Here is a 12,917-nt window from a genome sequence, read left to right as displayed (position 1 = left end):
GAAACACCTAAAGACTGAAAGATAGGTGATGTTGTCTCATAACATAGAAGATCATGTTTCACTAATATACTGGGTCTTTATGAAGACACAAGGAAAGCATGTAATTGTATTGCAATACACTGTTTTATTTACCCTGATAATAAAAAACAGGAGGCAGTGATTCAGAAAGTGCTATGCAGATAGAATTAGAATTTTAGGAACTGCTTTGGAATTAGAAGAGGGCTGAATAAGCTTCTAGTGCTGAAAATTCTTCATTTGTTTTAAAAAAAACCATGTAAATAATTAAAAACAAAAATGTAACTAACTTTATATTTTTTGAGGATACCAATTAAGGTGGTTTGACAAATATGCTAAAAGCAAAATAATCCATACAGAAGCACCTGGGCAAAATCTACTGCAGACTAGGGGGCTCCGCCCCCTGCTCGCTTCGCTCGCCAACCCCTGGCGTTGGAGAATGACAAAGAGTGAGATGTATGAATTAGATATAGAATAGTGTGCAGGTTTGGATGATGCCTATATAAATACAAAATAGAGTGTTTGGCATAGAGTAATGTTTTATTGGAATATTTCTCTGTATAGAACATTAGTAGTAAAGATGGTGTCTTGTCTTTGAATGAGTCTTCCTTGGCATGGATCATTTTTAAGTTTAACTTTAATGTGAGATGAACGTCGAACACATGAGAAGGCAACATAAAGTTGTCCATGTCCAAAAACGGGTTCAGAGAGGTAGATGCCAACTTTGTCCATGGTTTGTTCTTGTGATTTGTTGATGGTCATGGCAAATGCAGCTTTAATGGGGAACTGTCGGTGTTTCAATGTAAAAGGTAATTCTAGGTCAGAACTCGTAAGGTCAATTCCAAGAATGAGAACAGTATTGTTAGCATGTGAATCTGAAAGAACTGTTGCTTGAATAACATCGTGTGTTATGGTGTTGACGACTAACCGTGTGCCATTGCATAAACCCTGTTTAGTGTTAAGGTTTCTTAATAGCATGATTATTGTTCCGTTTTTAAGGGTAAGGTTGTGTTGTGGTCATCCGTCCGGGGTTAATAGTGTTCAAATATTCTAAGGGGAAATTCAGATGTTCATTGTCGTCATCAGAGTCAACTTTGTCAGAGCTTAGAAAGAGCCGTGTCTCTCCAGGAAGTAATGAAATGACCTGGTTAATAATGTGATTAACATTAATATTTTTTGGACATAATATAGTGCGTTGTGTTAACCACATATGCGAAAGTAGTATGGGCCATTGCCTTTTGGTGGCCTGATATGTACTCCGGTAGATGCAAAAGCAAATGAACTATTGTAGGATCTAATGCAGTTCATAAAGTTGTTACTTTCAGGCACATCGTTAGTTAGAAGCTTCTGTAGATATTCAGGATATGAATGTAAAGGAGGCAGTCTAATCTGCCCCTTTTGATAACAACGTGTAAATTCATTATTTGTATTGCCAGTTGTTTCTTCTGTGAAGTTAAGTGAATGACAATGATTGCAAATGACATTCATTAATCCCAATGAATTTTCCTCAATAGTGGACTCATTATTTAAAGCGTTGTCAGCCAACTGGCGTAAGCGTTTAGCAGACGTCTGGCGTTGATGTCTGTGACGGGCATGTTTTGCTTGTGGTGTTTGAGTGCCGCGTTGTTGCATGTCCATTATTTGTGACGCGCTATTTTTGATTTTTAATTGATTCGCCTCCGCTTTGCGCAAAGTCCGTTTCACTCTACGTCGTGCACTGTTTGTATTGAGCCTTGTCCGTTTTTGTATGTCGGTCAGTTGAGCTTTCTGCTTTTTGAGTCCTGCTTGCTTGTTTTCTGGCCGGTCATATGCGCGTTGCTTTGCTCCCTTTTTTGTATGTCTGAGACGCGAGCTCTTTCTTTTGAAATCGTGCTTGTTTCGATGCAGCACTTTGAGACGCGCGCTGTATGCATCTACGTTCAATGTGTCTGTTCATTTGGGCACGTCTCTGTAACGGGGTTACTTGAGCTTTGTGTTTTTTGATCCGAGACATTTTTTCTCACGTATTTTCCGAAGCGCATTGTATGCGCCGCCGTGTATTTGTTTGGTTTCATTCGTGTTCGTGTGTTTGGTCCCGTTATCCGATCCGAATCGTTTTGTACCCGTGACCGTGTATGCATGACTTGTTTGTTCCTCAGCGTGCGAAATATGTATAAGTAATAAGGAGGATCGCACTCACTGCTAATATGGAGCCTTTTCTCCAGTTGAACGGTTAATAGTGCTTTATTTTAATGAGATCCACCTATGCTGCCTAGTGTGAAGGTTTTGAGATGACGTATGTTTAATATGGACGTTTCCTTTAGATATGTGGCTTTGGGTGTCACTTCTTATTGATTTGGGGGGGGGGGGGTGTGTGGGTGAGGATTGTTGTTGCGCGAGCGTCTTCTTTCGTTTTGTGTTCCAGGGGCTTGTTGAATCCCCCTCTTTGTGTGTGTCCCGTCCGGTGCCTGTAGGGGGGGGGAGCCTTGCTGTTGTGCGCGAGCGTCTTCTTTTTTTTTGTGTGCTAGTTTCGTGTGCAATGGGTTTCGTGCGGTGCCTGCCTTTGACTACTTTTTTCTTTGCCTTTTCCTTTCGGCGTCTCATTTCTTTGTCCTCTTTTTTCTTTGCTCACTGGATTTTTCTGTGGTCTTGTCCGCCTCTCACGGCCCCTCATCCGCCTCTCGCGGCCCTTTCTTGCGCCTGCGCAGTACCTCTTTTTGCATCTTTGCCTTTTCCTTTCGGCGTCTCATTTCTTTGTCCTCTTTTTTCTTTGCTCACTGGTTTTTTTCTGTGGTCTTGTCCGCCTCTCGCGGCCCCTCATCCGCCTCTCGCGGCCCTTTCTTGCGCCTGCGCAGTACCTCTTTTTGCAGCTACGGCCCATGGCCGGATGTGCCTGCGTCCATCATCCGGTTTAGCATTCTCGGTTAGTAATATGGATGTGGTGAATGATGTGTAATGTTAGTAAAAGTAATGTAAGGGAGTTAGGAAATAAAAATTATTTTACATAATAAGGTAGCCTGGACACAGGAATTACACCTTACAAAAAACATTTGAGAGTCAAACAGTTTAGAGAAGCCATTCAAAAGGTGAACAGACCAGGCACAAATCTCAAGATGTTTTGGTTACACTGTAAAACAAACTTACAAGGCTACATCAGGAATATTGTGTGATAATGAAAGCACCAAACAGACTGTACACCAGTCAATTCTTCAGTGCCAACAGGGGGCACAGATAGAAAATGATTAAAGGAAATATTCACAGTATTAGGAAATAATTATCATTTAAAATACTGTAGGCAAAAATAGCACCTTCAAGTCTCAACTCAATGATATTTTGAAAACATCAAGTTAACAGGAAATGATGTACTACGCAAGGCTGAAAATTCAGTTATTATCAAAAGTACAGTATCAGCACAAGACATTTTACAAAGTAGAGCAGACCACTTTCATACTCAGGCTCTTTAGATAGACTAAAAGCAAAATGTCTCAGTATCTCATCCAGAGATTTTTTGAACACCATAATGGGTTTGCTTCAAGTACACAACTTATGCTTAAAAGTGGAAACTAATGTTTTGTTTGAAAGAGCACATATAATAAGTTACAGTGATGAAACACAAATCCAATATTTCTGTTCTGGTACTGTCATACTGCATATATTAATCCGTATGAGATTTTAGCAGTAGCTGAAACAACATGCATCATGTGCTGCTGCTTTGGTGGACTCTCCAAATAAATGTCAATGTGTATTTAAAACAGAGCTCCGTGCAGTGACACAAGTTTGGATGGACGGTAGAAACTATTAATTTGAATAAAATGTCAAGAGAAGGAGCAATCCTTATAAGTGTTTAGAAGAGGAGCAGAAATGACTGAAACCTTAATAAAAGTTGTTACCATCTGCAACACAATGGGACAGAGTGCTCAGTGGTAGATTGTTTTTGTACAGCTATTTTAAGTGTTTTAAGCACAGGAGATCTGGAAGCACCCTGATTGTTATAAATGAACAGATGTAAAATGAAGTATATAATAAACTTACATAGCTAAGTGATTCAAACACCATTTTAGTCAGATACAATGACATACACATTTTTGATCTCAGGCCATATTTGCAGAATACTGTACACATTGGTCCATGGACCACGCTTTGAGAACCACTGCAATATTGTTGAAAATGACAGACTTAAAACAACTCTGTAGCTTTGCATTAATTTACTACGAGTCTTCGTGGAAGACTAATTTGTACCTTGCTACAAAGTCAAAACTCTCTGCCATTCAGTGAGTTGTGAAAATTATTTTCTTCCAAGAATTTTTATATTCGTAAATGTGTAGTGTAAAGCGAATTAAGTATATGTATCATATAAGATGTGTAACTTACAGTGTAAGGTTATAATAATTGTTGCACTGTTAACTTCATATTTAAGCAAGAATATGATACACACCAAAATTATCACAGTTAGTCTAATAATACTACAAAACAATTTCATAAGTGCGTTAAAAGTGCTAAATGATTAACTAAAGTTATTTTTGGTGTACCTCTGTCCCTGCCCAGCACGATATCTTGCTGTAGGTATTAAAATCGGGTCATCATCACTATCATCCGAGTCTTGGTTGCTTCTTGAGGTGTTTTCATTACTGCTCTCATCTGTGGGAGCTGTTCGCTGGCAGGATGAACTAGGATTAGTCTCAGTCTGCTCCTGTGAAGGACTTTCTTCCTGTAAGGGCAGTTCTGAAGATGAGGAAGTAGTGGGCTTTGCATCTTGATCGTCTTGCTTGGCAGATTCTACTTGTTGTTCACTTTTTTCATCATGATTGCCTTCTGCAGTACTAGGCCCAGATGCCTCCACATCTATGGTGGTTTAAACAAGACTATTAAAACTGGCAACATTTCTTAAAACTATAACCAGCAACAAATGTTTATTAACAGCTAGGGATGCTCCGATCAGGTTTTTTAAGGCCAATACTGATCACAGATTTCATGTTACTTGATCAGCCGATGCCAATTCCAATTTTTTTCCTTTATCCCTTTAAAAATGTTACACTAAGCCCCTGCATAACCAGTCGCATAGAAGCCTTTCTGTCTTATATTAAAGTGTATTTTTATAATTAAACTATAGACCAGAGGTGTTAACGTTTCATTTTTGACTAACAACTTGAAATCCTGTAGGCTTATTGTTTAGTGCCCATGAAAATACTAAAATAAATGCAATTTCCTAAAAATACATAGTAATAAAATATGTGCAAAAATATTTATCCATAACACATATGGCATAAAAAATAAAATGCTTCTCAGCTTCTCATTACAAGTAGTAATATTGTTTTAATTTTTTTCTGTACTGTACCTATTTGAAACAATGCTTGCCAAAAAAAGCAGTTTTCTCTAACAACAACAAAAAATGACACATACACACACACAATCAATTAATTGGTATTGGCAATTAAACACTCCATAAATAGAAATATACATGTACATATAGGTTTTAATAATTTTTAATCATTAATTGCAATACAGCTTTTTTTACTGTTAAAGTATACATTTACTATATATCGGTATGTTTTCTTTCTTCAGTGCATCAGCTACATATTCATAATTCTTGAGATGTAATTATAAATATGGATTACCATTTTAATTATGCAGTACTTGTTTCTCACCAAAACGTATACTGTATGACACATAGCAAGAAATAATAAACACAATACAAATCTTTAAAAAATCGAAGACACAAAACTAACATTTAAATGACAAAATAAATAGTTTTGAATTCATTAAAGTAGCTTTTCTTTCCATTTGTCTAATTGCGCAGGATGACTTCTCTAATTTCTTTTACTCGTTTATTACTCCACTTTCTTTAACTCAAAGGCTAATACTACAATTGTCACTGGGTCTCTTGTAAAACAAGCCTAGACTTGCTTTGTTTGCACTACAGGAAGTTCACCACAAAAACAAAACAAAAAAAAAGATGCAATTACCGTAATACCTTATGTAAAGGAGAATTGTACCTAAATTACCTAAAGTCTTGAAAAGCAGGGGCAAAAAAAGATTGGTTTTTGTGATCATCCAATGTACTGATCACTGATTGGAGTCTTTTTCAGTGAAAGTCAGCCAATTTAGATCAGCAGATGATTGATCAATGCATATCTATTAACAGCTATCATGTCACTAAATATTAAAAATTCATGACCCAAACACAGTACTTTTTAACACTGGAACAAAAACGAAACATTTGATTACCAAAGTTATTACAATTAAAAGCATATTGCATTCCCCTTCAAAAAATAATCAAGAACAGTATCTTAGAAGGGTACTACACTATTTAGTGCTGCTAAATCATAAATTTTGGATTCAAATACTGCTTTACATTGTTTCCTGTGTGAAGTAACTACACTCTCGTTGTGTTTGCAAGGATTTCTTTCTTGCATCCCCAAAGACATTCAATTGATCTCAGTTGGTGGCATTAAATTGACAGTTTGAGTGGAGGAAGGAGTGTGCTTGTGTACCTTGTGATGAACAGACACTCTGCGCCAAGTGTTGTCTGGCCCTTACAAGTATGAATTGGAATTAAGCAGATCTGAGAAAAAAAATATGTAGTACTGCAGAGTTACACTCTCTGGTCACTGTTTGTGTGGACTGTACACACATTACAGTGTACCCTGTGCATTGCTATACTGGAGCCAGTAAATATGTCCTGAATATATAGCATTAACTTCAAAATACTAAATTTGCAAACTGAATTTTTTCTGGTATCTCAACTTGAAAAAAGGAAACACAAAACAAATTAAGCAAAAGGCGAATCTAAGTCAACTCAGAAATTAGAACAGCAGCTCAAAATGTAGATTAGGTAGATAAATGATTATTGCATATTTCACAATTTCTTTATATAATATATAGGCAAAAAAAAAACAAAACAACACACCAAAAATTATGTTTTGGTGTTATGCATGTGTACATAGGAGGCAGCTTAAGGGTTCTAGTGAATGTAGTTATCCACCAAGTCAAGGGTTAGCACTGTTTTCTAATCTCTTCTCCCACTGCAGACCAGTGGCCTCATGTATAAACGGTGCATACGCACAAAAATGTTGCATACTCCCGTTTCCACGCTCAAATCACGATGTATAAAACTTAAACTTGGCATAAAGCCACGCACATTTTCACGCTAGCTCAGACCCTGGCGTACGTAAGTTCTCCTCTCGGTTTTGCAAACTGGCAGCACCCAGCGTCAAAGCACTGCTTTTGTTCCAGTCTGGTTTCCCTTTCTTTTATAGATCCACATTCCTGACACAGCTTTATCATATACACTGAAATTAACCGCATATTGTTTATTAGTTTAGGGCATGATTGTAATTAAACTGTAACAATATAATGGTCCACGGAATGGCCAAACTATTCCAAATACCATAACTGCTTTAGCGTTGTTACTCTCAAGTATTTATCCCACTGTATTGGAGTGTGGAATCACAGCTCTACAGCAGCTGATTGGAAAGAGAATTATCAGTATACAGCATCCAGCACACGCTACCACAGCCATGCTGTCTATTTGAACTGTTCTCATAGGAAAAACGCTTCAGAGCCTTTCCTGTAGGGACAGCACGGTTCAAAAACAGTTTGATCCCAAGAACTATAAATGCACTCAATCAGTCCATCAAATACTCCTTGTAGAAGTTTGTACTTAAAAGTACAATTACCTCACTGTAAACTTGCGATACAGTTATAATATTGCACAACCTGAGCCACTTTATAAAGCACATATTTACATATGATATCATTTTTAAGATGAAATGCAGCAAAATATGTTTATAACATTATACAGATAAAATGTTAACATTATTTAAATAATCTATATTGTTAATAATTAAACATGTAAGGACACGGTGTTGCAGCACTAGCGACGAACTGGCGCCCATTCACGGATTGTTCCTGCCTCGTGCTGTATTCTTGCTGGGACTGGTGCGACACTGGATAGATAGATAGATGGATATAATAATTAAGCATGTACTACCAAGATATTTCAATGTTCCTTAAAAGTTTTGAAGAATCTGTGTTTTAAGCCTACAGATGGCTTGACATCTATTACAGAGCTGATCGCGTGGCAATTGGGTACGTGGAGAAAGAAAAGGAAGGACAGGAATTGGAGGTTAGTATGTTTGAAAGAGACAGTACTTATGCAATAAATTATTTCATTGAAGGTCGGGCACGGCGCAGCAAGCATCTTGTGGGAGGCATGAACAATCTCTGGATGAGGCTCCACCTCGTCATTATCACTGCGCCACCGTGTTCCCATGTTTAATAACATGCTTTAATTCCTATCATCATGAAAATGATAACAAGTATACATCTCAGTATTTAAATTATTCAGAGAGCACTACTAATATCACGAATGTAATGGATTCTGTGTTCTGTTGGAGGAAGAAAAAGCCTGTTTAAGAATCACGTAGTGATTTACACACATAGAGCACATAGAAGAACAAATACAATACAAAGCATTTAAAGTGCTACTTTTGTTACGATAGTATTTGAAAAACTAGCAAATTAAAGATTTTAATGATGTTTATGATGTTCTACTTTAATGACAAAATAAACTATGTGATTAAAGTGGAAATTTCAAGATTAAAGTTCTGTGCTTTTTTTCCCCACTGTGTGCCTATTTTTTTTTTTCTTTTCTCTGTACCCTAATAAGCTTCCATATGACACTCAGACGGTGGGCTACGACTTGCCTTTTCACGGCGACTTTGATATCCAACAACTTCTTTTTTACTTTGGGTACTGTGCGACTTTGTGAAATTGAACTTTCAAGTTTCTCTGACACTCTTTGTCACTCAATCAACTTCCTTTTGTTGTTTATACCACTGTTTAAACCAACAAATAGTACGTTTTTCCTTGCCTCCACTTGGTATTCTCTGAAATTCTTCTGTTTTACCCGTGCTTCTGCCATTGTTTTTTCACAGAACGCTGAGCTTAAGGCTATTTATATTGATTTGCATATTCAAAGAGGCATAGTTCTGGGAGGAGTTGGGGAGTGGCGGCAGGCGCGTGCACGTGCGTTTCTTTTCACGCTGACCGGGATTTATGGAGCGGAAGAACATGGAAGTTGGCGTACGCACAGATTTATGTATCTGGATTTTTTTGTCAGTACGCCATGATTTACTGTGAATTCTATGCACAACGTTATGCATGAGGCCCCAGGTGATTGATGGCCCTTCCATCACCGATGTCATCTCCGGTGTCCTTCCTCATGGACCTGCCCTTCCTACCATCTTCCTTCTTAACCCAGAAAAACAATTACCTACTTCAGTTCTGTTTGGACGTGCGTCTGTGAAAACATCCCTGCAATTAACTGCGAGTTTTTTTATACATAAAAACTGTCAAATCAAACTGTGTATATACTGTATATACTGTGTGTGTATATATATATATATACATATATACATATATATATATATATATATATATATATTCACGGCATTCGTAGTCTGTGTCACAATCTGATTGTAAGGGTGGTTACCTATATATATATATATATATATATATATATATATATATATATATATATATATATATATATATTTTTTTTTTTTTTTCTGTGTGTGTATATATAATTTCCCTAATAATATCATGTCCTGGGATTTGACAAAACAATATTATGTCAGCAAGGAGTACTACAAATTACAGAACAAATAATGCCATTTAGCCTATTACTTACAGTACCACCAGGCTAATATTATGCAACTATAGTTGTGCAGAAAAGGTTGTCGTAACCTCCAATACTACTAAGTCCAAATACATTTTCTGAACAGGCGTATGTTATTAAGGATCACAGACATACAGTAGAGACAGGCAGTAATATACACTGTTAACAATGTATTTAGAAAAATAAAAAATCAATGTACATGAGTGATAAATACATAAGCCATATAAAAATCATTTATTTTTTCACTATAACGTATACTGTATTTAAACCTTCAGACTCTTACAGATTATATACTTGTTAAAAATACATATACGTACAGCTGCATAATTCTGATTGATTTCCATCCATCCATCCATTTTCCAACCCGCTGAATCCGAACACAGGGTCACGGGGGTCTGCTGGAGCCAATCCCAGCCAACACAGGGCACAAGGCAGGGAACCAGTCCTGGGCAGGGTGCCAACCCACCGCAGGACACACACAAACACACCCACACACCAAGCACACACTAGGGCCAATTTAGAATCGCCAATCCACCTAACCTGCATGTCTTTGGACTGTGGGAGGAAACCGGAGCGCCCGGAGGAAACCCACGCAGACACGGGGAGAACATGCAAACTCCACGCAGGGAGGACCCGGGAAAGTGAACCCGGGTCCCCAGGTCTCCCAACTGCGAGGCAGCAGCGCTACCCACTGCGCCACCGTGCCGCCCTCTGATTGATTTACTTTTGTTAATTTACTTTCTCCTAAATTTTGTTATATATATGGGTAGGGTGATGGTAATACAATGACTTCTGCTAGTGCTATATGGATCCAATATCCTAGGCTTGAATCCTTCAACCTGGTTATTGACTAAGTGGAATTTGCACATTCTCCTTGTTTCAAGATGGTTTTTCCTCCAGGTACTGTAGTTTTCCATCCACATCCCCAACAAAGTGGTTTAATTGGCAAATCCAAATTGTCCCTGTGAAAGTGAGAGTGTGGGTGTATACGTGAGTGGACTCTACATTGCACTGGCTCTGCACCACTCCCAGTGCTGTCAGGGTAGGCTTTGACTTTCTACAAACCAGAGCTACTGTATACTAAGTGGATTTAAGAAAATTATGTTAATTTACTAGTAGGGTGATTTTACACAGTCCTTTTATTAGGTTTTTTGGCTGAGAGGGTGTTCAGATTTTAACAGACAATAGCTATCAAAGTCAGTTTTTGCAATAAATTCTATTTTGGCCCTCTATATGTGTTTATATGAATATATAAGAATCCCAGTGTTAATTATTACCTAGAGCCAATAATATTGGGATAGGATCAAGTTCCCTGCAATGCTGTAATGGAAAAATTGGTCAAGAAAAAAATTAGAGATATATAAATTATCTCTATGTTATTGATGAGACTGAAAGGGTTATTTTTCACTATGTTTCTGTAACATATAATATGTGTAAATGTAACAACATAAAGCAACACTTTGATGGTACATTTCTAATTTCTAATTAAAATTGTTTACCCTTTCTGTTTTGTGCTTTTTTCAAATCTATGAATAATATGGTTTCAATTTAAATTAATTAGTGTCATATTTGTCAGTTATTATCCAACCCGCTATATCCTAACACAGGGTCATGGGGGTCTGCTGAAGCCAATCCCAGCCAACACAGGGAAGAAGGCAGGAACAAATCCCCCGGCAGGGTGCCAGCCCACCACCGGGCACACACACACACACACACACACACACACATCCACACACCAAGCACACACTAGGGACAATTTAGGATCACCAATGCACCTAACCTGCATGTCTTTGGACTGTGGGAGGAAACTGGAGCACCCGGAGGAATCTCACACAGACACGGGGAGAACATGCAAACTCCACACAGGGAGGACCTGGGAAGCGAACCCAGGTCTCCTTACTGCAAGGCAGCAGCGCTACCACTGTACCACCGTGCCGACCTGTCATATTTGTTTTACTTTAAAAAAGTAATTTACATTATTGTCCTATACAGAAAAGTCTATGATCCAATTGTGGCACCTACCTAGACAATGGCAAATACAGATGTCGCAATCACTGTTTCCATAATAATATTATTACTGCTATGATACCGTCTGAAAGAATGATGTGTAATTTCTTCTTTTACTAAAAATCCATTTTGCTTTGCTGCATTTTAGCTGGGAGCATAACATGCCATACACTGTCATCTTTCTGTGGCTTGAACAGCTGCTGAAGGATGAATCAGCGTACTGTTAAAGAAAGAAAAAAAATCTTTCTAAACAGGTTTCAGCAATGCAAGTCTGTTTCCTGGCCCTACTATACACAGTAGTAATCAAATAAAAAGCAACATTTCTTAACCGTGCAGTTTTCTTACTTAGTACCACTGTCTCTTTCATCGTGAACGTAAACAGTGATTCCATTGTTACAGTAACATATATGAGATTAAAAAGTGCAAGGAGGGATCAGTTCTGTTCGCCTGAGTCTCTTCAAATATCATATATATAGTACCATACTACCATCTGTATTCTGCCTTAGGGTTGGTATCTGTCTTGGCTGTTAACTGTGTTATAAACCAGTATTTAAATTGTTGATTTGATCTATTACACATTTACACTTATTTGTTGATGCTTACTTTGAAATGAATGTTAGAATTTGCTTCAAAAACTACACTTTACTTGCCAAGCAAAGTATTATTCATATTTTTTATTTATCTTTGATCAGCTTTTTTCTAATACATCTGTTTATCCTTGTATGTATAAGGTCTTTAGAATATAGTCTTTACCAGCTAATCAAAGAGTAGAGTCTCTGGAGGCCCAGCAGCAACAACCCCGAAACAACCATTCACTTTTAAAAAACACAGAAATGTTTTTAGAGTCAAAGTCAAACATTACTTTAAGTCCATGCATTTTTAAAAATGAGATAATTAACTACAAGTAGGTTTTTATAATTAACAAAACAAACTTTGCACTTTATGGATTTTGTCATTTTAGTCAGCTAACTAGCAACAATTATTATTTTTTTTTTAAAAACAGCAGGACTTTCTTTAAAATGTACCCACCAGATTCCATACATTCAACTTGAGGTTCTTCTTCTGCTTGAGGGACTTGGGATTCTTGTGGTTTATTTGGTTTACTTTGGCTTCCACTTCCTCTTGAGTTGGTAGATGAATTCTTCCTAAAATCAAATGAAAAGACATCTTTTACAGCTATATTTTCTCAGCAGCTGCATTGTGCTTGTCTCATTGGACACAGCATATGTTTTATAGA

The 12,917-nt window shown here is 37.5% G+C and overlaps 1 protein-coding gene across 3 annotated transcripts in view; it reads right to left on the bottom strand.

Moving 5' to 3' along the window:
• dcaf6 (ddb1 and cul4 associated factor 6) overlaps positions 1-12,917 on the bottom strand; it is a 235,989-nt gene that overhangs the window by 21,693 nt on the left and 201,379 nt on the right. For all 3 annotated transcript variants that reach the window (XM_028799737.2, XM_051926116.1, XM_051926115.1), the window contains exons 12-13: positions 12,710-12,825; positions 4,524-4,836 (exon numbers count right to left, since the gene is read on the bottom strand). In XM_028799737.2, the coding sequence (XP_028655570.1) occupies positions 4,524-4,836; positions 12,710-12,825 (429 nt within the window). The remainder of the gene's footprint in view (positions 1-4,523; positions 4,837-12,709; positions 12,826-12,917) is intronic.

The sequence above is a fragment of the Erpetoichthys calabaricus genome, chromosome 4, assembly GCF_900747795.2.
Source record: "Erpetoichthys calabaricus chromosome 4, fErpCal1.3, whole genome shotgun sequence".
Taxonomy (NCBI): Eukaryota; Metazoa; Chordata; class Cladistia; order Polypteriformes; family Polypteridae; genus Erpetoichthys; species Erpetoichthys calabaricus.
The sequence above is the reverse complement of the archived record's forward strand: the minus strand, read 5'-3'. Positions and strand labels throughout refer to the sequence as shown.